The sequence below is a fragment of the Phaenicophaeus curvirostris genome, chromosome 3 (assembly GCF_032191515.1).
Source record: "Phaenicophaeus curvirostris isolate KB17595 chromosome 3, BPBGC_Pcur_1.0, whole genome shotgun sequence".
Taxonomy (NCBI): Eukaryota; Metazoa; Chordata; class Aves; order Cuculiformes; family Cuculidae; genus Phaenicophaeus; species Phaenicophaeus curvirostris.
This window is the reverse complement of record NC_091394.1, coordinates 16,839,842-16,866,535: the sequence shown is the minus strand read 5'-3', so window position 1 is coordinate 16,866,535 and position 26,694 is coordinate 16,839,842. Positions and strand designations below refer to the sequence as shown.

General features: G+C 56.1%; 3 protein-coding genes across 3 annotated transcripts; all 3 read right to left on the bottom strand.

Annotated features, from left to right (window-relative positions):
• Window positions 1-219: 219 nt before the first annotated feature.
• On the bottom strand, window positions 220-2,691 carry LOC138718538 (forkhead box protein J1-like). The gene is made up of 2 exons (XM_069853043.1): window positions 2,188-2,691; window positions 220-1,002 (listed from the first exon to the last, which is right to left on the bottom strand). The coding sequence occupies exons 1-2, from the start codon at window positions 2,689-2,691 to the stop codon at window positions 220-222; spliced, it is 1,287 nt and encodes a 428-aa protein (XP_069709144.1).
• A 10,825-nt stretch (window positions 2,692-13,516) lies between these two features.
• On the bottom strand, window positions 13,517-15,984 carry LOC138718487 (forkhead box protein J1-like). Its single transcript, XM_069852994.1, has 2 exons — window positions 15,481-15,984; window positions 13,517-14,296 (listed from the first exon to the last, which is right to left on the bottom strand). Exons 1-2 carry the CDS (start codon window positions 15,982-15,984, stop codon window positions 13,517-13,519), a joined length of 1,284 nt encoding a protein of 427 aa, XP_069709095.1.
• Window positions 15,985-21,912: 5,928 nt separating this feature from the next.
• LOC138718486 (forkhead box protein J1-like) lies at window positions 21,913-24,383 on the bottom strand. Its single transcript, XM_069852992.1, has 2 exons — window positions 23,880-24,383; window positions 21,913-22,695 (listed from the first exon to the last, which is right to left on the bottom strand). Exons 1-2 carry the CDS (start codon window positions 24,381-24,383, stop codon window positions 21,913-21,915), a joined length of 1,287 nt encoding a protein of 428 aa, XP_069709093.1.
• Between the last annotated feature and the right edge of the window lie 2,311 nt (window positions 24,384-26,694).

The following is a 26,694-nucleotide window of genomic DNA, read 5'->3' as shown; positions in this document are numbered from 1 at the left end:
GTTGTTACTAAACAGAAATTCTCTACAATCTTTGACTTCTCAACAAGTCTAAGGCAAACCACTGACACTACAGCTTCTGCTCACTCCTACCTGATGCCTACTCTATCTCTAATAACCTACAGCGAAGGAGAGGTGAAGAATCCAGTTCTTGGAAGTCCCAGTAGCGTGGGAGGAGCATCCTGCTAAAGCACACGTGGGCTTTGATCGGTGACTGGCCTCTTACAAGAGGGAATCCAGAGTGATCCAGTTGCTGACATCCGCTATTACAGAGGCATCGCTGACTTCAAACAACTGCTCCGCATTGGCAGAATTTGAGAGGAGATCGCTTGTCCCTTCATCACAGAGATGCTGCAGGAAAGAAGTGGCCACGAAGCTTTCGTCCAGGCTCAGGCTGTTCTGGGAGGACTCAGTGAGGACCTGCTCCGGCCCCTGGGGACATTCAAAGTGGTGCCCTTGTGCCATCAACTCCAGGTTGAGCGTTTTGAGGCTGACTGGAGATAAGAGCTCCAGATCCCCAAAAGTGGAGACCTCTCTGTTCAGGATGGGGTCAGAGTCCCCTTTCAGGGATCCCAGCTGGGTCTGCTCCTCCTGGCTCAGCAAGGCGGAATTGGAAAGCCGACACGCTTTGGCTGTTTGCTTGGGCAAGGGCTGCTTGCGCTTGAGCCCTCTTTTGCCATCCACTGGATTCCAGTTCTGGTTGCCAAGACCTTCTTCAAACTCTTTCAGCAGCAGCTGTGACTCCAGGTTGACAGAGAGGACTTTATTGGAGGCACAAGCTGAAGCGGCCAGGGAGGCACCACGCTGTGCTTCTTGCTGGGCTTTCGCAGTGGAGGCTGGGTGGATCTGCACTGGGCGCATCCTCTGCTTTTTGAAGGCACCGCTCTTGAGCTGCTCAACGTATTGCGGGTCAAGCTTCCAAAAGCCACCTCTCCCTGGCTTGTCCTTCTCTCGAGGCACCTTGATGAAGCGCTTGTTTGAGGAGAGGTTGTGCCGGATGGAGTTCTGTGAAAAAAGAGAAAAAAAAACAAGGTGGAACAATCATCGGCTGGTGCCGCAACTATCTGGGTGGGGAGGCTGGTGGAGAAGCATCTTTGCAGCCAGGAGGAAGAGGAGGGTCTTTACATCCATGTGGCCCCATGACCAGCGGCAACATGTGGCATCACCATGGTGGACAGCACCATCAGGGCCCTCCTCGCATCCCCAGCTTGACCCACACCTCCTGTTAGTGTTGCGGGGAAAGCGGTTTGCTAAAATACAGGCACATGTCTGCCTGCTGCCAGGCTGACACAAACCGGACGGGCAAAACTGGAGAGGCACGGGGGCTGTCCCACCCCAGCCCTGTGTGTCCCCAGAGGTGCCTTCTGGCCCAGAGGAGCTCCGGGTAAAATCACTGCATCCTCATCAGCCACTGCTTAAAGGAGGTGGGGGGAAGACTAGGGGGAAGAGAAAGAAAGAAAAAGAGGATTTTCTGCTTTTCCAGCCATATTTCCTGGTGGGTTAATATATTAATCCTTCCTCCCTGCAAGAACCTTGTGTACCTCCTGCATCTCTTCCTTCTGTCAATGAACACTTTGAGTTAAAAGTGTGGTGAATATCCAGCCATGAGTTTGCAAGAGAAAGTCAAGATTCTGGTACTCAGCTTCTCCCATAGAGTCCCTCCCGTAAGTTTCCCAGCACGGGGAGTCTGGGGAACACCTGTGGCCCTGGAGAGGGACCAAGGGCTTCCCTACCTTTCTCTCTGGTGGGCTTCAATAGCCTCCAGACACCCACTTGCCCAGGGAGGTGGTGGACAGTTCCTGGGCGGGGGGCTAAGAAAGGTTTAGCTCAGCCCTGCCTGGGGGAGCAGTGGTGCAGGATAGCTGGCACGCTCTGGATTTGGGCTGGGAATAACTAGAGCAGAGGGAGGAGCAATCCAGGTGCCTCCTGCCCCACCACATTCTAGAAAGCCACCCGTGCTGGAGAGTGTCCTCTGAGATGGAGCAGGGCAGCAAGCTACAGGAAGCTGAAGTGGGAGACAGAGACACCTTAACTCCAGAGTCAAGAGGAGATGCAGGGACCAACAGCGCAATGGGGACCTTTCCACTCCAAAAATGACCCTGAGCTCTCTCTTACACGATGGAAGCTGTGAAAGGCCCTTCCCAGCCATAAGGGGAGATGGGGCAGGGCAAGAGTTCTCAAATGTCCTACCTGCCACACGGGATCAGCTTGACGGAAGTAGCAGAAGTTGTCGGTAATCCACTTGTAGATGTCGGAGAGGGTGACGTGGGGCTCCTTGCTGGCTTCCATCGCCATGCAGATGAGGGTGGTGTAGGAGTAGGGTGGCTTGATGTAGGGGTTGGTCTGGTTGTCAATGCCCTCCGTCAGCTGAGGGTGCGTGGACACAACGTGGTGCTCCGTCATCCAGCTGGAGGAGGAGATGGGCATGCGGGGAGTGTGGGGCGTTTCCATGCGCACTGAGTCAGTGCCCAGGGGTGAGCACGGTGCGGCAAAGCTGGGGATGCCCTGACAGCTGTGGGGGTCCGGGCTGCTGGGGCAGCAGGAGGAGTTGCCCATGCTAGCGCTGATGATGGAGAAGTCCAGCAGCCACGTCAGGTTGGGCAGGCTGTCGTCCACATCGTCCGAGTCTCTCCTGCTGCCCTCCTGCCCTCTGTCCTTCCCTGTCTCCTCGTGGCTCTGCCACCCCTCAGCCATGCCTCATCGGCAGCTCTGGAATTCACGGGGTGCGTCTGAAGCGGAGGGAGGGGACGGAGCAGATCCTGCAATGACAACAGGGAAGGGATGAACCTTTCGTGCCCTGCCCGAGAGCTCTCAACGTGACATCATAGTGTCCTGGACACTGCTGCCCTCTGTGACCCGGTCGAGAGACACCACCACCCTCTGCCTGCTGTGTCGCTGCCACAGCTGTAACTGTTCACTCAACCGCTGCTCAGGTTTGGGCTGGACACGCAGCTCCTGCTGAAGCCTGACACGTCGTGGGAGCAGAGCCTTTCGGACAAAGCGTAGGTGAGACATTCGCAGAACGCAATGCACAAGACAGCGTGACGGCTGTTTCGCAGCCCTCAAAGCCTGCAGCTCTTTGTAGAGTAACTGTCCCCCTTCCCCACCCCTAACGCTTCCCACACCTCCGCTCTCTGCAGGATGGCGAAGAGACCCCCCATCCCCAGGGTTGCCTGGGAGGACAAAGGGGTTCCACAGGAGAGCATCGCTTCTCCGGAGTTCGACCAGCGGCACGTGCCCAAGTCACTGCTAAGCAGTAAGTGAGGGCTCCCGGGGCTGGGGCCACTGATTGCTCCCTGGGGGAGGACAGGGTCCTGCTTCCCTGGCACAGCGGCAGTGGGGGTCTGACAGGCCAGGGGCACAGCACTGCCGGAATGCTGCTCCGAGCTAAGAGCCAAACCCAGCACAGCCTCCCCCAGGGCGGGAGGTGGCTTTCCACGCTGTGCTCCAGCATTGCAACCCATCTGCCAGGCACCCTCCAGACGAGACACCCACGGGAAAACTGGGCCAGGGGAGCGGGGACAGGTCTGGACAGAGGGCAGAGCTCCTTCTCCTCACGTTTACCTGCAGCCCCTCTCTACAGCCCTCCCTACTTTCCTCCTTTGCTAGGTGACTCCTCAGCTGCGTCCAGCTTGGCGACTCTAGACAGAGGGCAAGAAGAACCCGTGCAGCTCATTCTCGGGTCTCTAACCTTCTCAGTGAAGGTACTCGCATCCCTTTGCATGGGAGCTGTGCCCGTGTCTCCCGACGGGGCCGCCGGCTCTGCTGCCGGGGCTGCTGGCCGGACAGAGCGTCTCCCCTGGCTCTCCTGGGCAGCACTGCAGCCCCAGCACCCCAGTCCTGCTGGCCGTGTGCCAACCTTCTCATGCTCCCCGTTTGCCTCTCTGTCCCTGGTTGCCAGGAGGAGGCCCAGACGATGCATTCCCCACAGTCCCTCTGCACCCTGTGCAAACCTGCCCAGTGCCAGGACTTGCCCCAGGACCTGAACGCCTACTGCCGCAAATTGGAGCTGGCAGAGAATATCGAGGTGAGCGGACAGGCAGCGGGTCTGGGGATGGGGTCAATGTTCCGGGCACCGGCACACTGTGAGGAGGGCAGGGACAAGCGTGCGTAGACACTGAGCTGCTACGAGGGGACTCGGGTGCCGCTGTGAAGCCCTGCAAGCAGAGAGCCTGGCACTGGTGGGGCCGGAGGGTTCCCTGGGGGCAGAGGCAGAGGGTCTCCTCCTGCTCCACCGCCTGGTGCTGGGTCTGCTGGCGGCTGCCAGGAACCGTTGTGGTTGTGCTCTGCAGATGCTGGTGAAAGAGGAGCCCAAGAACTACCTGAACACAGCAATGCGGCAGCTAGCCATGCTTTGCGACGCTGCCTTGAGGTACGTGCCCAGCCCCTGCTTCGGCGAGCACCTCTCAACAGCCCGTGGCCCCGCCCCCTTCTGGGAGCATCCCCCATGCCAGCAGAGCCCAGTGGTGCCAGGAGGGGAACTCTGCGGACAGCAGAGGGATCCTGCAGCTCCACGCCCGGTCTCAGCTGTTCCCCACAGACGGAGGCAGGAGACTTGCCTGCCAGGATGTCCTTGGGCCAAGGCAATGCCAGGGACAGAGGAGGTGCCCCTTGGTGGGGCTTCCTGCACAGCCTCCATCCCTGGGATGAGAGGGACTGCAGAAAGATTGCCACCACCCTCTGTCCTCCTTGCAGGCCCTGGAGGACGTGGACACCATGCTGCAGATACTGCTCCGTTCTTCCGCCGCTTTCTTTGTGGAGCTGCAAACAATCTTACAGGTCTGGCATTGGCAAAGAGTGGGGTTCACGGGGCCTCTTCCTGAGGGGACCGTCCTAAGGGGACGGTCCCCAGCCCAGTACCACACACAGAGCACTCTGCAGGGAGGGTGCCCAGCTCCCTTACGCAGCCAAGGGTGGCCCATCACGCTCTTCTGGGAGCCCTGCGTCCCCTGCCCGCAGTCCATGTGATGTCCCCTCTGCATCCCACTGCTGCGTCACAGCAAAGCCTTGCCCGCGGCACTTCTGGGCCAGCTCTGTCCCCAGAGCTCTCCTTGCACCGAGGCAGCGGGAGGCCTTTGATCCCTCTCCTCAGGCACCGCAGCAGTGGCAGCTGGTGCTGCCCGTCCCCTGCCTCGCGGTCCCCTGTTCTCTCCTCTCCACATCTGCTGGGCAGCAACCCACTGGGACCTTCCTGTCCCACACAGGGACCCCAACCCTGGAGCCCTGCACTCCTGGCTTCTCAGGGGGCTGGACTGCCATTCCCCTCTGCAGACCCCCAGGCAGGCTCCTGTCCCAAAGTCCAGCCTCCACGGAGAGGGCGCTCAGGGCTCTGTTTTGGGGAGGGCAGGACAAGGATCAGGTGTTGCCCTGGGGACCTGCGTGAGTCCCACCAGGACACGGGCAGCGCTTCTTCTGCTGGCGCGGGTGCCGGCTCCCAGGACACACCAGCAGTTTCTCTCCTCCCAGATGCTGCTGCCCTTCACCACCTGCCAGAGCACAGCTGCGTGTGAGAGGGCGGTGGGGCGGATTGTGAGGCTGAGTGACTTCCTCCTGGCCAGCGGTTCCTCAGCACAGGTAAGGAGACAGGCACCCTCCAGCTGGGGGTTCTTCCCTTCCCTGCACACCGGAGCAGCCCCTAGCTCGGAGATGCCTGTGAGGCGAGTCTGGTTGAGGTGTTCAGTGAGGCTCTGCCCTGGAGAGAAGGTCTCCGTTTCTTTCCTATTCCCACGGTCTCCTCTCCCCAGTGCCCTCTCTGCCAGGACTCGTCTCAGTCCCCAGGCCTGTGCAGGACAGGACTGCCCAAGGAGCATGGTGGGAGGCCAGGTCTGCAGCTCTCCCTGCCCTGCTGCCCTACAAGCACCTTTGGGAGGGTCCTCCAAATCCTGTCTCACTGGGGATATTTCCTTGTGGAAGCTCCTGGGTTCAGGACTTTGATTGCACCTGCTGCCCCTCAGCCCTTCTACCTCTCTTGCCTCCCACACCCAGGGCTGGAGCACCTGCGAAGGAGACGATGACAGCCGTGCCTGCCTCACAGAGATCCGTATCCCCCTCCTGGGACAGCTGCTGGGACGTCTCATCTTTTGCTGCTTTGGCAAAAACTGGGAGATCAGATCGGGGGCTTTGGATGCTCTTCATTACCTCTTCAGATTCTTCCAGCAGCAAAAATGTAAGAAGAGCTGGGATGGGCTGCCTCCCTCCGCACACACACAGACCTCTCCTCATGCACCTGGTTGTTTCCCCGAGTCTTGCAAGGGACTGTTCCGGTGCTTCTGGAAGTCATCCATGAGAGCCTGCCAGCTTCCAGACGTCCCCTGCCTCTCATTTATCCACTCTTCCGTGATCCCCTCGTGTTTAGGCACGGCACGTCCACAGGATGATCCAGAACATCCAGAGAGACAAAGGGAGCGGGAAGCTGAGGACACCTGGCTGACTTCACCAAGCGCAAGCCGCATTGCCATGGTAATGAGCACATCAGCAGGAGACTCGTGTGAGCGAAGGGATCCAGAATGAGCGGGGTGGCATGGCCTCACTGTCTCCAGTGAGGGGGTTGCTGCTGTCCCCGAGCAGGGACCCAGCAGCAGCTTCAGCTCTCTTGGCTTCCACCAAGCCCCGGTTCTCCGCGGGCCCAGCGCTGTGCCCACAGCCTCCACCCTTCCTCCCCCATGCTGAGGGCTCTCTGTCCCCGTGCTCCATTGTGCACCGACTGCAGCCCCTGCTGCCAGCTTTCCTGCGGGCACTGCTGCCAGGACATCTGTGCCCAGAGCTGCTCCCCCAGCTCAGCGGAGTAGCACCATCCGGGCACTCGGTGAGACGTGTCTTCCCTGCCTTCCTTCCACCCGCAGGCATTTGGAAGATACCTCGAGCCTTCTGAGAAGACAGAGCTCGTCCTCATGGCCATTAAGGCCCTGAGAGACTCAAGCCTGGATGCCAAGGAGGCGGCGAGCAGCATCCTGGATGTGGCCATGGGAGAGCCCGCCTCATGGCTAGTGCAGGTAAGTGGCATGTGGCTGCCTTGCTGTGCCCTTCCCTTGAGCGCTTCCAGGCTTTGTGTGTCCCCGTATCCCTCTCTCCCTGACCCAGGCGCCTCAGGCACCTGGCAGCACAGTCGGATGGGAAGTGGTTTCTTGGGAAATGGCTGCACTCCAGCAGCAGCCCTGACCTCCCCTGTGTGCCCTCCAGGTTCCGGACATCGTGAGGTGCATCTATGAAAACAGGGAGTGCATCTGCACGGCATCAGCCCGGCACAGCCTGGACTCGCTGCTTCTGCTGGTGACCGACTGGTGTCCCAGGGAAGTGGTCACGATCCTGTTGGGGTTGTCTCCGTCGTGTGACAGGTACTGACCCCAACAGTCCCTGTGAGCTTCTTCCATGCCCAGCAGCAACAGGAACGCTATCCCAGACCCCTCCTGCTCACCCAGGCAGGGACCCGGCCCCCAAGCAAAGGTCTGGAAGGGGCCGGGGCTGCAGGACTGCCTGGATCCTGCGGGCTGTCCCAGGAACCGCGCGGTGTCGAGGCAGCTCTGCTGACAGAGCACTCTGGTCCTGCAGGGCTGCTCTGGCCATCTGGGATGTGCTGCTTTCCCAGCCCCACACGGTGGAGAAGGCCTTGAGCGAGCTGCTCCGACAGCTCCAGGGCAAGTGGCTGCACGGCGTCTTCAGCTCCAACGCAGAGGAGGTCGCCTGCTTCCTTCGTTTGTCTGTGAGTGGCCAGAGCAGTCCTTGCTCGCTCTCTGGGCTGCATCTGCCTCTGTGGGAAAAGGGGCCCGGCCATCTCCCCTCCCACCTGCCCCCAGATGGTCACCTCCTCCAGGACATACGGCCACGGCCCCTTGGGGCCGGCAGGGACCGGCCCAGCACTGGGTTCCTTTGCGCCAACTGTGCCAGGGCCACCCCACGCTGCGTGGGCCCCGGAGCCCTTGCCCTCAGGGAGCCTCACGGTGTGGGGAACCCTGCAACTCCTGCCAGTCTCCCACTGCTCTCTTTCTTCCAGCTGCTGGCCTCAGGTTACGGGAACGCAGAGGAGATTGCTGGCCAGGACCAAACCCAGAGGTTCCTGCAGCGTACAAGCCCGGGTCTGCTCTCACTGGAGCTCAGAAGCCTGGTGACACTGTCGCAGAGACCTGAGACGGTGAGTGGGGCACGGGCAGGCTGCAGCCACGTTGGCAGCCTGGGGCTGGGGCTGTGGGTAACGCGGAGGCTAGTGCTCAGTGGCCAGAGAATTTTTGCTAGGGTGCTCTTTCCCCATTTTGCGAAAGGGAATTCTGTGCTTGATACAGGCAAGGAAAATGCTAGACCTGCTGCCGGACGTCATGGGCACCCAGGAGAATGCCGGCTCTGAGGACAAGATGAAGGCTCTGCTGGTTGTCCAGAACGTGCTGCGTCATCTGGGGAGGAAGGAGGCCAGCCCCGTGGCTCTGCAGCTGCTGGAGAAGCTCCGGCCGGTCTTTGATGATGTAAGGCTGCTGTGGGAGCCTCAGCCCCACCGCTCGGCCCTCTGCAAGGACAACTGCCCATCAGCCCAGCCCCGCAGGGCTATTTGGGCCGGGGTTTTCCCTCCTGGCTGTGGAGTCTGGCTCCAAAGCATCTCCTCTCACAGCAGCCCTGCCCTCGACCCTGCTCTGGGAGCGGCTCTCGCTCCAAGTCTCCTGTCCTCCTCCCTTCCAGGAGTGCAGCCAGCTGCGAGAGCTCTCCATCTGCCTCTTCAAAGATGCGATGCAGATGGTGGTGGGGAACAACAAGCAGCAGACAAAGGAGCATGTGTGGAGAAGCCTGATCCCACTGTTCTTTCGCATGAGTGACCAGACCAAGAGCGTGGCCAAGGTACAGATTACGAACCTGAGCAGGGATGCGGGGAAGGCTGAGCTGACACCACAAGTGTGGCCTGGGCACCAGGGAGGGAAAAGGGCTGCTGGCAGTCCGACACGAGGAGTCTGTGTGGTCTCAGGGTCCAAGAGCTGGAGTCACTGAGGACGGGGCAGACCCTGCTTCCCTGCATGGATCCCACCACTGCCTTCCTGTGGCCTCCTGCCACAGAGGCGAGGAAGATGGGCTCCTGTTTCTCCCTCCTTCCCCCATTCACCTCTCCTCCAGCGCACCCAGAGAGAGGATCAAAAGGAAGGAAGGAGAAGCTGGCACGGACATCTCCCACGCCTGCAATACGTGGTCCAGCAGGGCTCAGCAGCAGTCCATGGCCACCAACACCTGAGCACGAGAGTCCCTAGAGACTTTCTGGCTGTCCCTGCACGTGCTGGAGGCCAGGGCTTTGAGTCCCTGGAACCCCAGCCCCTGTCCTTCTCCACAGGCAGCTCAGGAAGCCCTCCTCGTTGCTGCAAAGCTGCTGAAGTTGAGAAATCTCACCCGCCTGACCCAGACGCAGCAGATATTCCGAGTTGGGGAGTACTTGGTGAGGACAAGCCCCAAGCCCTAGAGCCCAGTCTGGACAAGGGGACAGCCGTTCCTGCTCTGCTCCAGCCTAGAGCCCAGAGCCCAGAGCCTGGAGCCTCCTTCCCTTCCCCTGGGCCCAGAGCCCCCGGGGCTGCTTCTCCAAGCCCCTTTCCCCTCCCCACTCTCATGGTGTGGAAGGAGACCCTAGGCTGTCTGGGCCCTGGCAGCGGGACAGAAGGGTCACAGGACCTCCAGACCCCTATGCCTGCAGCTGTCTCTGTGCCTCAGCGCCACAGGGCTCCTGTCTGGGAGATGGGAATGGCCTGAGGTGGCAGGGGTAAAGGGGATGCTGGTCCAGCTGCCTGGGAAGGCTGCGTGACACTCTGTGCCCCTCTACTCTCTCCAGCTGGTGAAGGCCAAAGGCAGAGCTGCAGAATACCTGCACGAGAGCCTGGCATACTTGCAGGATGCTCAGGACACCTTGCGAGAGGCGGCCGTGCGGTTTGTCGGTGAGCCACAGCCCCCGGGGTCCCTCTGTTGCAGCCTGGCCCCAGTCCCCGCCGCTGCGCTGGCAGCAAGGGGAGCCCTGGGGCTGCCAGAGCCCTGGGTGCCCCGTGACGGGCCTGGGCAGCCAGGGCTCGGTGCCTCCCTCTCCCACCCCTGCCCACAACGCTGGGCTTGGCTGCAGCCTCGCTCAGTCCCTCACCCCAGCCCAGCACTGCCCTTCCCTGGGGTCTCCCTGCTGAGGGGGAGCAGGGGCTGCAGCCAGACCGGCAGAGCCGGGAGCTGTGCTGCTGGGAGCACGCTGGGGAGCAGGCGGCTGACAGAGCTCTGTGCCTAGGGCTTGCCGCGCGCCACCTGAGGCACCAACGGGAGGAGAAGCTGCCTGAGATCTGCCAGGGTGAGTAGGGGCAGTGCTGTGCGTGCCGGGGCTGCTGGGGCAGGGGACAGAGCCTGGGCAGCGAGCTGCTGTGCCTTGCCCTGCTTCAGGGTTCGAGGGCAGAGGAACATCTTGGGGGCATTGGGGGCCTTCCTGAGCAACAGCTGCCAGCCGAGGTATTTGTCCCACCTGCTCCTCCCGGCCAGGGAAACGGAAGGGTGGGGCTGGCAAGGTCTGGCGGAGATGCCTGAGGGTCTCTGCAAAGAGGTGGGGTTCAGCTCCCTTCTCTTTCCTTTGTCGCAGCCCTCCAGGTTTTGGAGAAAGATCCCCAGCTCTCCGTCTCATCTCTGGCAACTCAGAACATCCATATTCTGAGAGCTCTAGGGGAGCAGCCAACGTCACCACGGAAGCGGTGGGCGCGGTGCTGCTGGCCCTGGATGGCCGGGCAGGAGTGAAGCTCTCCTCAAGAAAATGCCTCCATTGGATGAAAGCTGGAACCTGGTTGGTCTCTTGTAGCAATGATTGGGCACGTTGCTGTAAGAGTTGGTCAAATGTTCGATTTCTGTCTCAACATTTTCTCATTTTTAACCTCCAAAATTGACTGTATAAATCACAAATTCAGGCCTCAGGAAAACGGCCAGAGCTGGCACGGAACGAATACTTTGTACCTAACTACCTGTACCTTCCTCCTTATCTCAACAATGTTTTGTACCTGTCTTCAAACCTCCTTGCTCCCTACCATTGTGAAAGATCCATGAAGCAAGGAGGAAAAGACAGGAAGATTAATGACGGGACTTACCACAGACCCATAACCAACACAGCATGCGTGCAAGGTGATGATGACTACTGGCCTTCATTGGGAGACCCCAGGTTGACCACTGGCGCCAGGAGGAGCACATGCGCAAGGGGAGGAGACCTGCAGACACTCCTCTCTTGGCACGTGTGGCCTGCTACGTGGAGATAGGCACATCTCCACAGGCAAAGGTGGGTCACAGGTGTATTGACTGGCATAAAAGACAGCTCTGGAGCAGCTGAATTAGGGGGGAACAGAAGACCGAGACAGAAGAAGACCCCCCCACCCTGGGATCACCTCCATCAAAGACCAAAACAGCAGAACGCCTTCTGGACCTTGTCTCCCAGAGACAAGGGACCCGTGGGGACCATCTGGGGACCCGTGGTGGTAGCCATGAACCCCTTTTCCTTCCCTCTTCTCCCCATCTCTTTCCTTGTTCTCTGTCTCTTTCTATCGTACGTCGCTTTACGGGCATAAGTAATAAAGTGCCAGGTTAGATTGAAGTTTGACTCCCTTGACTCTTTGAATTATTTGCGCTCTGAAACCATAAATGAAACGAACCATCACGCGTCCACGAGTGGACCGTGACAGTTGCCTGGAAAGCTGTTACTGTTAACGCTGTTAATCCCTACGAATCATTTATTACATTTATTGTTGTAATGAGTAAAACTTGATTTCACAGAGTATTGGAGAGTTTGGGCTTTTATGCTGATCGCACTTTGTGCTGCGCACCCTGTGTTAAAACACCTCGGAGCTTCCCAAACCTGCTGCCTCTTGACCCACTGCCCCCACCGCGCCTGCCCCAGCAGCTGAGCATGAGGTGATCTTCTTCACAGCCCTGGCAGAGCCTGACTGCTTCTCAGCTTAGTTGATTTTGCAAGTTTTGGTTGTTTCTGCAGCTTCTGTGCAGCTCTGCTCACACTCCTGTGCCCACCAGGTCTCCAAAGCCACTTGTGTTTCACAGGGCATGTGGAGGGATAGAGAAGAGGAGGCTGAGGGGAGACCTTGTTGCTCTCTACAACTAATTTTTCACAGAAAGGGTCATTGGGCACTGGCAGAGGCTGCCCAGTGAGGGGATTGAGTCATGTAAATGGCAGGTGGATGAGGTGCTGAGGGGCACGGTTTAGTGGTTGATAGGAATGATTGGACTAGATGAGCCTGGAGGTCTTTCCATACCTAGTGATTCTGTGAATACGCAGGTAGGAACATGGCATGAGCAGAAGGACAGTGTCGAGTGCTTACACCATGTCACGCCCAGGAGCTCCGCGCAGGGACAGGGAAGGATGCTCCAGGGGCTGGGAGCAGCTCCCAGGCCTCGGGACAGAGCCACCCTTGTGCCACAGAGAGCGTGTAGCCGTTGTCACGCAGCTGGCTGTTTGTGCATCAGTTTTCCCGTGAGGAATCACTGTGCTGCTGCGGAGCGGCGTGAGGGCATCTGTGTATCCGGGCCGGGTGTACAGGCAGGGCTGGGCTGGTGGGGTGACCCCCACCTCCAGGAGAGAGGGTCTGACAGGGTAAGGAGGGGCTGGAGGAGAACAAGGAGGCAAAAGGCTTGTTCTTATTTATTCTTTTTAATTGTAAATAACATCCCATTAAAAGGTGAAATCACACACAAATCTCTGCAGCCCTTTGGCACCGTATGGAGGCCCCAACAGAGGGAAATAGAATGAGAACAGCAAATAAAGAGAGGCCTTATCAGTACAGACAAATACATCCACACCACACTCCAGAGCCTGTAGCCCTGTGCCCACTGGACACTATCCCCACCAATGTGGTGGCATCCCAGGGGACTTCAGGCGGTGGCACCTGGACAAAGCAACAGCCCAAGGCCCTGCTCTGCCCCTTGCGTGACCTGAAGATATTCAATTCTCAGCTTGCCTCGTGCTTTACTCGGGAAGAAATGCAGAACTTTTCCAGGGAAGTTGTGGCTGCATCATCCCTGGAGGTGCTCAAGGCCAGGTTGGACAGGGCCCTGGGCAGCCTGATCTTGTGGGAGGTGTCCCTGCCCATGGCAGGGGAGTTGGAACTAGATGATCTCTAAGGTCCCTTTAACCCAAAGTATTCTACGATTCTGTGGTTCTATGATTCTATGATTCTCCCACCTCCACACTCCCACCCCCTCCCCAAATTTGAGTACAAATTGCAACAAGGATAATGGGATTTTTTAAAGGCTTCTTTATTAATTCATAAGCTACAACCTCTCTCAATAAATATTGCGGCTAACATTAAAGGTCCTAAATGCTGTTGTTACTAAACAGAAATTCTCTACAATCTTTGACTTCTCAACAAGTCTAAGGCAAACCACTGACACTACAGCTTCTGCTCACTCCTACCTGATGCCTACTCTATCTCTAATAACCTACAGCGAAGGAGAGGTGAAGAATCCAGTTCTTGGAAGTCCCAGTAGCGTGGGGGGAGCATCCTGCTAAAGCACACGTGGGCTTTGATCGGTGACTGGCCTCTTACAAGAGGGAATCCAGATTGATCCAGTTGCTGACATCCGCTATTACAGAGGCATCGTTGACTTCAAACAACTGCTCCGCATTGGCAGAATTTGAGAGATCGCTTGTCCCTTCATCACAGAGATGCTGCAGGAAAGAAGTGGCCACGAAGCTTTCGTCCAGGCTCAGGCTGTTCTGGGAGGACTCAGTGAGGACCTGCTCCGGCCCCTGGGGACATTCAAAGTGGTGCCCTTGTGCCATCAACTCCAGGTTGAGCGTTTTGAGGCTGACTGGAGATAAGAGCTCCAGATCCCCAAAAGTGGAGACCTCTCTGTTCAGGCTGGGGTCAGAGTCCCCTTTCAGGGATTCCAGCTGGGTCTGCTCCTCCTGGCTCAGCAAGGTGGAATTGGAAAGCCGACATGCTTTGGCTGTTTGCTTGGGCATGGGCTGCTTGCGCTTGAGCCCTCTTTTGGCATCCGCTGGATTCCAGTTCTGGTTGCCATTACCTTCTTCAAACTCCTTCAGCAGCAGCTGTGACTCCAGGTTGACAGAGAGGACTTTATTGGAGGCACAAGCTGAAGCGGCCAGGGAGGCACCACGCTGTGCTTCTTGCTGGGCTTTCGCAGTGGAGGCTGGGTGGATCTGCACTGGGCGCATCCTCTGCTTTTTGAAGGCACCGCTCTTGAGCTGCTCAACGTATTGCGGGTCAAGCTTCCAAAAGCCACCTCTCCCTGGCTTGTCCTTCTCTCGAGGCACCTTGATGAAGCGCTTGTTTGAGGAGAGGTTGTGCCGGATGGAGTTCTGGGAAAAAAGAGAAAAAAACCAAGGTGGAACAATCATCGGCTGGTGCCGCAACTATCTGCGTGGGGAGGCTGGTGGAGAAGCATCTTTGCAGCCAGGAGGAAGAGGAGGGTCTTTACATCCATGTGGCCCCATTACCAGCGGCAACATGTGGCATCACCATGGTGGACAGCACCATCAGGGCCCTCCTCGCATCCCCAGCTTGACCCACACCTCCTGTTAGTGTTGCGGGGAAAGCGGTTTGCTAAAATACAGGCACATGTCTGCCTGCTGCCAGGCTGACACAAACCGGACGGGCAAAACTGGAGAGGCACGGGGGCTGTCCCACCCCAGCCCTGTGTGTCCCCAGAGGTGCCTTCTGGCCCAGAGGAGCTCCGGGTAAAATCACTGCATCCTCATCAGCCACTGCTTAAAGGAGGTGGGGGGAAGACTATGGGGAAGAGAAAGAAAGAAAAAGAGGATTTTCTGCTTTTCCAGCCATATTTCCTGGTGGGTTAATATATTAATCCTTCCTCCCTGCAAGAACCTTGTGTACCTCCTGCATCTCTTCCTTCTGTCAATGAACACTTTGAGTTAAAAGTGTGGTGAATATCCAGCCATGAGTTTGCAAGAGAAAGTCAAGATTCTGGTACTCAGCTTCTCCCATAGAGTCCCTCCCGTAAGTTTCCCAGCACGGGGAGTCTGGGGAACACCTGTGGCCCTGGAGAGGGACCAAGGGCTTCCCTACCTTTCTCTCTGGTGGGCTTCAATAGCCTCCAGACACCCACTTGCCCAGGGAGGTGGTGGACAGTTCCTGGGCGGGGGGCTAAGAAAGGTTTAGCTCAGCCCTGCCTGGGGGAGCAGTGGTGCAGGATAGCTGGCACGCTCTGGATTTGGGCTGGGAATAACTAGAGCAGAGGGAGGAGCAATCCAGGTGCCTCCTGCCCCACCACATTCTAGAAAGCCACCCGTGCTGGAGAGTGTCCTCTGAGATGGAGCAGGGCAGCAAGCTACAGGAAGCTGAAGTGGGAGACAGAGACACCTTCACTCCAGAGTCAAGAGGAGATGCAGGGACCAACAGCGCAATGGGGACCTTTCCACTCCAAAAATGACCCTGAGCTCTCTCTTACACGATGGAAGCTGTGAAAGGCCCTTCCCAGCCATAAGGGGAGATGGGGCAGGGCAAGAGTTCTCAAATGTCCTACCTGCCACACGGGATCAGCTTGACGGAAGTAGCAGAAGTTGTCGGTAATCCACTTGTAGATGTCGGAGAGGGTGACGTGGGGCTCCTTGCTGGCTTCCATCGCCATGCAGATGAGGGTGGTGTAGGAGTAGGGTGGCTTGATGTAGGGGTTGGTCTGGTAGTCAATGCCCTCCGTCAGCTGAAGGTGTGTGGACACAACGTGGTGCTCCGTCATCCAGCTGGAGGAGGAGATGGGCATGCGGGGAGTGTGGGGCGTTTCCATGCGCACTGAGTCAGTGCCCAGGGGTGAGCACGGTGCGGCGAAGCTGGGGATGTCCTGACAGCTGTGGGGGTCCGGGCTGCTGGGGCAGCAGGAGGAGTTGCCCATGCTAGCGCTGATGATGGAGAAGTCCAGCAGCCACGTCAGGTTGGGCAGGCTGTCGTCCACATCGTCCGAGTCTCTCCTGCTGACCTCCTGCCCTCTGTCCTTCCCTGTCTCCTCGTGGCTCAGCCACCCCTCAGCCATGCCTCATCGGCAGCTCTGGCATTCACGGGGTGTGTCTGAAGCAGAGGGAGGGGACGGAGCAGATCCTGCAATGACAACAGGGAAGGGATGAGGCTCTCTGAGGAGCAGCTGCTCTCTGGCCTGTGAGCAAGGCTGGGACTGGGTGCTCCCAGTGCCGCTGAGTGAGATCCATCCCCGGGCTGCTGCGCACCAGAGCCGTGACACCTCCCCTGGATGATCTACCAGCCCGGAACCTTGCGAAAATTCACTCAAACCCCTACATCCCAGTATCACCCAACCCTCGTGGGCCCAGCAAGTCTTGGATTCAGAAAGTAATCAATAAAACAACAACGACTAAAACCACCCCTTACGTAACCAACATCCAGCCCTGTCGTCCCAAACAGAGTGGGCGTTTCTCCCACACGTTGCTAAGCAGGACAAAATGTCAAGATGAAAGACCTGGACAAAACGCCTTCAGCTTCCCTCTCTTCCACGTTATTCCTGCTCCTCCCTGCTCCTGGCACCCCAACACAGCGGTGGGGGACCGCGCAGACCCACCCCAGGCACACCCTCACGCAGAGCCAGCTGCCCGTTCAGCCCTCCGTTACTCCCAGGCTGGGGATGCAGTGTCTGCCTTCCCTGCTTTGCTACGAACCTGCGATCCCGTGTCTTTGGGCAAGGAGCGAGCCCGCCGAGGCCGGCCGGGGACGAGGAGCTCTGCACGGGCTGCGCGGGGCGGCTGGGGCTGGAGGTTACTCCTTTCGAATGACGCTGCGCCCAACAGTCAGCGGGGGGCGGGGCCAGCAGAACCACCTGCCCCGCTCCCACAGAACAGGCTTTTCTCCCCAAAAGAAGCTTCAGGGCAGCCACACCTTGTTCCGAAGCTTGGTGCCCAGTGTCACCACCCGGCCCCTGCCAGCTCCTGTGCCCACACTAAGGGAGATCCCAGAAGCGCTCGTTGCTGCCCTTGGTTCCTCCAACAATATCCCCAAATGGATCCAGGTTGGAGATGAGGCCGTGTCTGTCCAGAGGCCAGTGTTTCGCCTGGCAAGAAACCTTGTAGCTGCCCACAACCTGATAGACAACAAGGATTACCTGCCCGGTAAGACAGCAGTTCAAACCCTGGCTGTCTGCGTGGTCGTTGCATCCCTTCCCCGGATCTGAGAGGCTTCTCTTAAAACAACACCCTGTCTGCAGAGAAGGTCCAAAAATATGACCTGTTTGGGTGATGCAATGGTTGCAATGGGCACCCTTGGGAAAGGCCTGCGGAAGTGACACTGGATGAGTGCCTCCATCCATCTTGTGTGGTTTTCCAGGACACAAGGAGCTGGAGCCCCTCAAGTACTCAAAGGTGACCACGGCTGCCTCTGAAGACTGATCAGGTCTACATTCCACTAGGGCCAGCAGCATCCCAGTGATGCTCTTCTGATAAGGTTTCTCTTTCCACTTTCCAGGGGCATTTGCTGAACTGCCCTCAGCTGCTGCTGCTAGCTTGAGTCATATTGAAATCCCAGGATTCCGGAAAATGAAGAATACGGTGATGCAGAAGAAGTCTCTGGTCAGGTGAGGCAGGCAATCTGAGGCTGGTGTCTGTACAGGTTCACTTTTGGACCAGGGAAGAATCCGTTTCCAGCCCCAAACACATACCATTCATCACTGCCCAACAGTGGTGACGGCAGCGCTCAGAGGGCTGGGGTGGGGCTGCTGGAAGCCCCACATTTCAGAGGGTTGGTTCCTCTCTGGCCCTTCAGGAGAGTCCCCTGCATGGTTCTGCTCAGGGACAGCTGCTTGTCAGCCGAGCGTCCTGACGCAGGGATTTTACTCTCCTGAGCTGAGCGCAGCCATCAGTTGAGGTGCCAGTGGCTGCACACACAGGCACGTGGCTTGTTGCATTCTCAGGCAAATTTCCCCTGTTGTGTCCTTTCCCAGGAGGCAGCCAGCCATCCCACAGGACTCCGCTGGAAAAACCTCCGCTGGAAAAAAGCTGGTTGTGACTAGCCAGCCCAAGGGTAAACCCACACAAGGCAGCCAAGCAGCAAAGCAGAGCCAAATGCAGGCAGGGGAACCTCAGAGCTGCAGAGGAGGAGGACAAGGAGAAAAGAAAGTTCCTGTCAGACAGAAATTACTGTCAACAAGTTCTGTGACCAGGATGTACGATAAACCTGAGGTCTTCACTCCACAGCCACCAGGACTTAGGACAGCAGAATTACTGAAATCAAGGCCTGAGGCATTCTGGTCTGTGCTGAAAGAACCTCAGAAGGCCATATTAGCAGGATACAGCTTCCAGCCCTCCCTTTTGGAGTTCAGGTCTAAACACCAGTCACTGGAGACCACACCCATCACCTCCATGACTGAGTGGTCCTGACTGCAGCGATCAGGGCTTGGGGTGCCAGGAGCAGCAGGAGCATCACCTGAGGCAGCAAAACAGGTACGTGGCCCAGGTCCGTGTTGTTTAGAGCGAACATCAAGAGATCCCCAGCCCAACCTCACGCTCAGAGCACATCCCATCGGGCTGCTCAAGGACATGCCCAACTGAGGGATGAACACTCTCTTGGTACAAGGTGTGCACACTCTTTGGGTAAAAAAAAGCTTTTTTAAAGCTCAGGTTCTTGGCTTTGAGCCATAACCTACCTGGGTTTGGCACAAAGCCTGTAAAATTTTGTAGTCCAAAGCTACGTTTTGAAGGCACAGAACACAAATCTAATGGTACAAAAGCCTCAATTTGGAGCCTAAGTCATCATTTTTAGGGCCCAAAGCTCCTTTTATTAATTTCCAAATGCTCATTCGTAGAGCCCAAAGCCACATCTTCAGGGTCCAAACCTTCATTTTAGGTCAAATACATTAAACTAGGCCTGATGCTTAGTTTTCAGGGTCAAAACCTCAGTTTTAGATCGCAAAGTCTCATTTTTAGCATCCAAATATTAGTTTGAGACACAAAAGGTCATTTCAGATTCTAAATCCTCATTTCGGTATCCAAACCTAAGATTAAAGAACTCAAAAGTTTTAGATTTAGGGTCTAAATTCTCATTGACGGGGTCCAAGCCTATCTTTTGCAGCTCCAAGTCTTAATTTTAGGACCCATCATCTTATTTTAAGGCCCAAAGCTTCATCTTGCAGGTCTACACTCCCATTTTTAGGGCCAAAGCCACTTTCTTCCTAAGACTTGCAGTTGTAGAGTTTGAGTTATCACTGTAGGGTCCAAAGTACCATTTTTAGTTTCAAAAGTAATAGTTAGAGTCCAAAGCATGAATTCTAGGGTACAAAGCCACAATGTAATTGTTCAGACTCGTCATCTAAACCTCATTTAAGGCCTTAAAGCCTCATTTTTTTATTGTTGAAAGCCTTATTGTATCATCCAAACATATTTTGGGTCCAACATTTTTAAGGCTCAAAGAATCAGTTTCAAATCCAGATCCTAATTTTTAGAATACAAGGCCTCATCTGTAGTGTGTCAACCCTTCTTTGTTGGGGTACTAAGCTTATATTTTAGAGTTGTAATCCTCATTTTAGGGTATGAAGCTTTATTTTTAGGGTGCAAAGTCTTTAGTTTACAGACTCAAATGTGGAGAGCCAAAACTCGCATTGATATAGCCCGAAGTCTTTTTATTAGGATCCAAAGCCTATAGGACATGAAAGCCAATTTTAAGAGTATAAATCTACATTTTTAGGCTGCAAAGCCAGAGTTGAATGCGCAAGGCATGTATTGACTGGCATAAAAGACAGCTCTGGAGCAGCTGAATTAGGGGGGAACAGAAGACCGAGACAGAAGAAGACCCCCCCACTCTGGGATCACCTCCATCAAAGACCAAAACAGCAGAACGCCTTCTGGACCTTGTCTCCCAGAGACGCCGGACATCTGGGGACCCGTGGTGGTAGCCATGAACCCCTTTTCCTTCCCTCTTCTCCCCATCTCTTTCCTTGTTCTCTGTCTCTTTCTATCGTACGTCGCTTTACGGGCATAAGTAATAAAGTGCCAGGTTAGACTGAAATTTGACTCCCTTGACTCTTTGAATTATTTGCGCTCTGAAACCATAAATGAAACGAACCATCACGCGTCCACGAGTGGACCGTGACAGTTGCCTGGAAAGCTGTTACTGTTAACGCTGTTAATCCCTACGAATCATTTATTACATTTATTGTTGTAATGAGTAAAACTTGATTTCACAGAGTATTGGAGAGTTTGGGCTTTTATGCTGATCGCACTTTGTGCTGCGCACCCTGTGTTAAAACACCTCGGAGCTTCCCAAACCTGCTGCCTCTTGACCCACTGCCCCCACCGCGCCTGCCCCAGCAGCTGAGCGTGTGCCGATTTTCTGCAAAGCCCTGGCAGAGCCCGACTGCTTCTCAGCTTAGTTGATTTTGCAAGGATTTGGTTGTTTCTGCAGCTTTTGTGCAGCTCTGCTCACACTCCTGTGCCCACCAGGTCTCCAAAGCCACTTGTGTTTCACAGGGCATGTGGAGGGATAGAGAAGAGGAGGCTGAGGGGAGACCTTGTTGCTCTCTACAACTAATCTTTCACAGAAAGGGTCATTGGGCACTGGCAGAGGCTGCCCAGTGAGGGGATTGAGTCATGTAAATGGCAGGTGGATGAGGTGCTGAGGGGCACGGTTTAGTGGTTGATAGGAATGATTGGACTAGATGAGCCTGGAGGTCTTTCCATACCTAGTGATTCTGTGAATACGCAGGTAGGAACATGGCATGAGCAGAAGGACAGTGTTGAGTGCTTACACCATGTCACGCCCAGGAGCTCCGCGCAGGGACAGGGAAGGATGCTCCAGGGGCTGGGAGCAGCTCCCAGGCCTCGGGACAGAGCCACCCTTGTGCCACAGAGAGCGTGTAGCCGTTGTCACGCAGCTGGCTGTTTGTGCATCAGTTTTCCCGTGAGGAATCACTGTGCTGCTGCGGAGCGGGGTGAGGGCATCTGTGTATCCGGGCCGGGTGTACAGGCAGGGCTGGGCTGGTGAGATGTCCCCCCACCTCCAGGAGAGAGGGTCTGACAGGGTAAGGAGGGGCTGGAGGAGAACAAGGAGGCAAAAGGCTTGTTCTTATTTATTCTTTTTAATTGTAAATAACACCCCATTAAAAGGTGAAATCACACACAAATCTCTGCAGCCCTTTGGCACCGTATGGAGGCCCCAACAGAGGGAAATAGAATGAGAACAGCAAATAAAGAGAGGCCTTATCAGTACAGACAAATACATCCACACCACACTCCAGAGCCTGTAGCCCTGTGCCCACCGGACACTATCCCCACCAATGTGGTGGCATCCCAGGGGACTTCAGGCGGTGGCACCTGGACAAAGCAACAGCCCAAGGCCCTGCTCTGCCCCTTGCGTGACCGGAAGATATTCAATTCTCAGCTTGCCTCGTGCTTTACTGGGGAAGGAATGCAGAACTTTTCCAGGGAAGTTGTGGCTGCATCATCCCTGGAGGTGCTCAAGGCCAGGTTGGACAGGGCCCTGGGCAACCTGATCTTGTGGGAAGTGTCCCTGCCCACGGCAGGGGAGTTGGAACTAGATGATCTCTAAGGTCCCTTTAACCCAAAGTATTCTACGATTCTGTGGTTCTATGATTCTATGATTCTCCCACCTCCACACTCCCACCCCCTCCCCAAATTTGAGTACAAATTGCAACAAGGATAATGGGATTTTTTAAAGGCTTCTTTATTAATTCATAAGCTACAACCTCTCTCGATAAATATTGCTGCTAACATTAAAGGTCCTAAATGCTGTTGTTACTAAACAGAAATTCTCTACAATCTTTGACTTCTCAACAAGTCTAAGGCAAACCACTGACACTACAGCTTCTGCTCACTCCTACCTGATGCCTACTCTACCTCTAATAACCTACAGCGAAGGAGAGGTGAAGAATCCAGTTCTTGGAAGTCCCAGTAGCGTGGGGGGAGCATCCTGCTAAAGCACACGTGGGCTTTGATCGGTGACTGGCCTCTTACAAGAGGGAATCCAGAGTGATCCAGTTGCTCTCATCCGCTATTACAGATGCATCGCTGACTTCAAACAACTGCTCCGCATTGGCAGAATTTGAGAGGAGATCGCTTGTCCCTTCATCACAGAGATGCTGCAGGAAAGAAGTGGACACGAAGCTTTCGTCCAGGCTCAGGCTGTTCTGGGAGGACTCAGTGAGGACCTGCTCCGGCCCCTGGGGACATTCAAAGTGGTGCCCTTGTGCCATCAACTCCAGGTTGAGCGTTTTGAGGCTGACTGGAGATAAGAGCTCCAGATCCCCAAAAGTGGAGACCTCTCTGTTCAGGCTGGGGTCAGAGTCCCCTTTCAGGGATTCCAGCTGGGTCTGCTCCTCCTGGCTCAGCAAGGCGGAATTGGAAAGCCGACACGCTTTGGCTGTTTGCTTGGGCAAGGGCTGCTTGCGCTTGAGCCCTCTATTGCCATCCACTGGATTCCAGTGCTGGTTGCCATTACCTTCTTCAAACTTTTTCAGCAGCAGCTGTGACTCCAGGTTGACAGAGAGGACTTTATTGGAGGCACAAGCTGAAGCAGCCAGGGAGGCACCACGCTGTGCTTCTTGCTGGGCTTTCGCAGTGGAGGCTGGGAGGATCTGCACTGGGCGCATCCTCTGCTTTTTGAAGGCACCACTCTTGAGCTGCTCAACGTATTGCGGGTCAAGCTTCCAAAAGCCACCTCTCCCTGGCTTGTCCTTCTCTCGAGGCACCTTGATGAAGCACTTGTTTGAGGAGAGGTTGTGCCGGATGGAGTTCTGGGAAAAAAGAGAAAAAAACCAAGGTGGAACAATCATCTGCTGGTGCCGCAACTATCTGCGTGGGGAGGCTGGTGGAGAAGCATCTTTGCAGCCAGGAGGAAGAGGAGGGTCTTTACATCCATGTGGCCCCATTACCAGCGGCAACATGTGGCATCACCATGGTGGACAGCACCATCAGACCCCTCCTCGCATCCCCAGCTTGACCCACACCTCCTGTTAGTGTTGTGGGGAAAGCGGTTTGCTAAAATACAGGCACATGTCTGCCTGCTGCCAGGCTGACACAAACCGGACGGGCAAAACTGGAGAGGCACGGGGGCTGTCCCACCCCAGCCCTGTGTGTCCCCAGAGGTGCCTTCTGGCCCAGAGGAGCTCCGGGTAAAATCACTGCATCCTCATCAGCCACTGCTTAAAGGAGGTGGGGGGAAGACTATGGGGAAGAGAAAGAAAGAAAAAGAGGATTTTCTGCTTTTCCAGCCATATTTCCTGGTGGGTTAATATATTAATCCTTCCTCCCTGCAAGAACCTTGTGTACCTCCTGCATCTCTTCCTTCTGTCAATGAACACTTTGAATTAAAAGTGTGGTGAATATCCAGCCATGAGTTTGCAAGAGAAAGTCAAGATTCTGGTACTTAGCTTCTCCCATAGAGTCCCTCCCATAAGTTTCCCAGCACAGGGAGTCTGGGGAACACCTGTGGCCCTGGAGAGGGACCAAGGGCTTCCCTACCTTTCTCTCTGGTGGGCTTCAATAGCCTCCAGACACCCACTTGCCCAGGGAGGTGGTGGACAGTTCCTGGGCGGGGGGCTAAGAAAGGTTTAGCTCAGCCCTGCCTGGGGGAGCAGTGGTGCAGGATAGCTGGCACGCTCTGGATTTGGGCTGGGAATAACTAGAGCAGAGGGAGGAGCAACCCAGGTGCCTCCTGCCCCACCACATTCTAGAAAGCCACCCGTGCTGGAGAGTGTCCTCTGAGACGGAGCAGGGCAGCAAGCTACAGGAAGCTGAAGTGGGAGACAGAGACACCTTCACTCCAGAGTCAAGAGGAGATGCAGGGACCAACAGCGCAATGGGGACCTTTCCACTCCAAAAATGACCCTGAGCTCTCTCTTACACGATGGAAGCTGTGAAAGGCCCTTCCCAGCCATAAGGGGAGATGGGGCAGGGCAAGAGTTCTCAAATGTCCTACCTGCCACACGGGATCAGCTTGACGGAAGTAGCAGAAGTTGTCGGTAATCCACTTGTAGATGTCGGAGAGGGTGACTTGGGGCTCCTTGCTGGCTTCCATCGCCATGCAGATGAGGGTGGTGTAGGAGTAGGGTGGCTTGATGTAGGGGTTGGTCTGGTAGTCAATACCCGCCGTCAGCTGAGGGTGCGTGGACACAACGTGGTGCTCCATCATCCAGCTGGAGGAGGAGATGGGCATGCGGGGAGTTTGGGGCATTTCCATGCACAGTTGGTCAGTGCCCAGGGGTGAGCACGGTGCAGCAAAGCTGGGGATGCCCTGACAGCTGTGGGGGTCCGGGCTGCTGGGGCAGCAGGAGGAGTTGCCCATGCTAGCGCTGATGATGGAGAAGTCCAGCAGCCACGTCAGGTTGGGCAGGCTGTCGTCCACATCGTCCGAGTCTCTCCTGCTGCCCTCCTGCCCTCTGTCCTTCCCTGTCTCCTCGTGGCTCAGCCACCCCTCAGCCATGCCTCATCGGCAGCTCTGGCATTCACGGGGTGCGTCTGAAGCGGAGGGAGGGGATGGAGCAGATCCTGCAATGACAACAGGGAAGGGATGAGGCTCTCTGAGGAGCAGCTGCTCTCTGGCCTGTGAGCAAGGCTGGGACTGGGTGCTCCCAGTGCCGCTGAGCCAGATCCATCCCCGGGCTGCTGCGCACCAGAGCCGTGACACCTCCCCTGGGTGATCCACCAGCCCGGAACCTTGTGAAAATTCACTCAAACCCCTACATCCCAGTATCACCCAACCCTCGTGGGCCCAGCAAGTCTTGGACTCAGAAAGTAATCAATAAAACAACAACGACTAAAACCACCCCTTACGTAACCGACATCCAGCCCTGTCGTCCCAAACAGAGTGGGCGTTTCTCCCACACGTTGCTAAGCAGGACAAAATGTCAAGATGAAAGACCTGGACAAAACGTCTTCAGCTTCCCTCTCTTCCACGTTATTCCTGCTCCTCCCTGCTCCTGGCACCCCAACACAACGCGGTGGGGGACCGCGCAGACCCACCCCAGGCACACCCTCACGCAGAGCCAGCTGCCCGTTCAGCCCTCCGTTACTCCCAGGCTGGGGATGCAGTGTCTGCCTTCCCTGCTTTGCTACGAACCTGCGATCCCGTGTCTTTGGGCAAGGAGCGAGCCCGCCGAGGCCGGCCGGGGACGAGGAGCTCTGCACGGGCTGCGCGGGGCGGCTGGGGCTGGAGGTTACTCCTTTCGAATGACGCTGCGCCCAACAGTCAGCGGGGGGCGGGGCCAGCAGAACCACCTGCCCCGCTCCCACAGAACAGGCTTTTCTCCCCAAAAGAAGCTTCAGGGCAGCCACACCTTGTTCCGAAGCTTGGTGCCCAGTGTCACCACCCGGCCCCTGCCAGCTCCTGTGCCCACACTAAGGGAGATCCCAGAAGCACTCGCTGCCGTGGTCTGGATGGGGGCACAGGGGAATTCAAAGAAGAAAAAGAGCGATAACAATAACCATCCCCTGTGCAAACCCACTGCTCCTGACAGCCGGCAAACGCTCTGCAGGACGCTTCAAAACATCTGAGAAGGCACTTTCCAGGGGACTGTCTTTAAAGTGTCCAGCATACTTCCAGGAGAACTTTCTGGAAAGCTTCCTGTAGCAGGAACATCTGCCCTGAGAGGGAGGAGGCTGAGGCAGGGTGCAGGGGAGCTGGGGCTCAGCTTACAGACCCCACCCTGGTGCTGCCTGGGGACCCTCCAGCTGCCAACATGACCATATATGACCATGATCCCATTCTGCCTTGAGCCTAAAGGCAGCCCTGCCAGAGGCCATTTTGAGGCCTCCTCGAGCAGTAGGAGTGTGGGGGGAGGTTGTTCCTGTGCTAGGAGTACGTAGGCTGGTCTTCTCCTTGCGGTTTGGTGTCACCTCTTCACCAGGTGAGTACATGCGCTGTAGGATCCTCCCCCACCTCCTAAAGCCCTTAGAGATTCTGGTTATTTGTGCAGTAGTGTTGTGTAGCCCCAGTGACTGGTACCAGCTCGTGGGTGTGTGCATTGTTCCAAGGACTTTCCATAGGACTGTCCTCTGATATCTCCTCTGAAGCCCAGTTTTAGGGCCCGCAGCTTAAGTTTTTGTTTCTAGAGATCCATTTTCAGTCCCTCAACCCCATTTTTTGAGCCCCCGCAACCCTGTGTTTAGAAGCCAAAGCTTCGTTTCTAGGTTGCATGGGGGGGAATGATGGGGTTCCAAAACACTTTCCTTAAGGTTCAGGTCTTCTGTTTTGTGCCCCAGAGGAGCATAATTAGTTTTGAAACCCTCATTTCAGTGCCCAAAGTGTAATATGAGGTTCAAAAGCCTGTGTTTGAGGGTTCAAAGCATCACTTAAGGGCACAAAGGGTTAGCTGTTCTGCAGAGCTTCATTTTAGAGCCGCAGGGTTGAGGCTGTTGTGGGAGGTGTTTTTTAACAAAGCAGAGGGGTTTGGGTCTGACTGTGCATTACTTGGCTGCCATAAACTTGAACTGCCAGAGGGTGACAGTTCACAGGGATTGGAGCTGCTAGGAAGACATTCTGGCTTCCAGCACACCACAGATTCCAAGCCTCTTACTCAGAAATGCGTCAGAAGCTGGGTTTAATGGGTCTGAGGTTGAATTTTAGGGGGTCCAAACAGTCAGTAATTGGGTCAAACACCCTCTTCCTGCGGGTCAAAATCTAATTTATGTAGCCTAATTTCTAGTTTGCAAAGCTCACTTTTAGGCGCAGAGCTTCATTTTTAGGGCAGAAACGTTCACTGCATTCTCAATTCCCAAGACGTGATTTTAGGTTC

Excerpts from the sequence above, each read along its gene's own strand:
- LOC138718538 (XM_069853043.1), bottom strand. The coding sequence starts at position 2,691 with ATGGCTGAGGGGTGGCAGAGCCACGAGGAGACAGGGAAGGACAGAGGG. Across the intron at positions 1,003-2,187 it reads AAGCTGATCCCGTGTGGCAG|AACTCCATCCGGCACAACCT; the intron begins GTAGGACATTTG and ends CTTTTTTCACAG.
- LOC138718487 (XM_069852994.1), bottom strand. The coding sequence starts at position 15,984 with ATGGCTGAGGGGTGGCTGAGCCACGAGGAGACAGGGAAGGACAGAGGG. Across the intron at positions 14,297-15,480 it reads AAGCTGATCCCGTGTGGCAG|AACTCCATCCGGCACAACCT; the intron begins GTAGGACATTTG and ends CTTTTTTCCCAG.
- LOC138718486 (XM_069852992.1), bottom strand. The coding sequence starts at position 24,383 with ATGGCTGAGGGGTGGCTGAGCCACGAGGAGACAGGGAAGGACAGAGGG. Across the intron at positions 22,696-23,879 it reads AAGCTGATCCCGTGTGGCAG|AACTCCATCCGGCACAACCT; the intron begins GTAGGACATTTG and ends CTTTTTTCCCAG.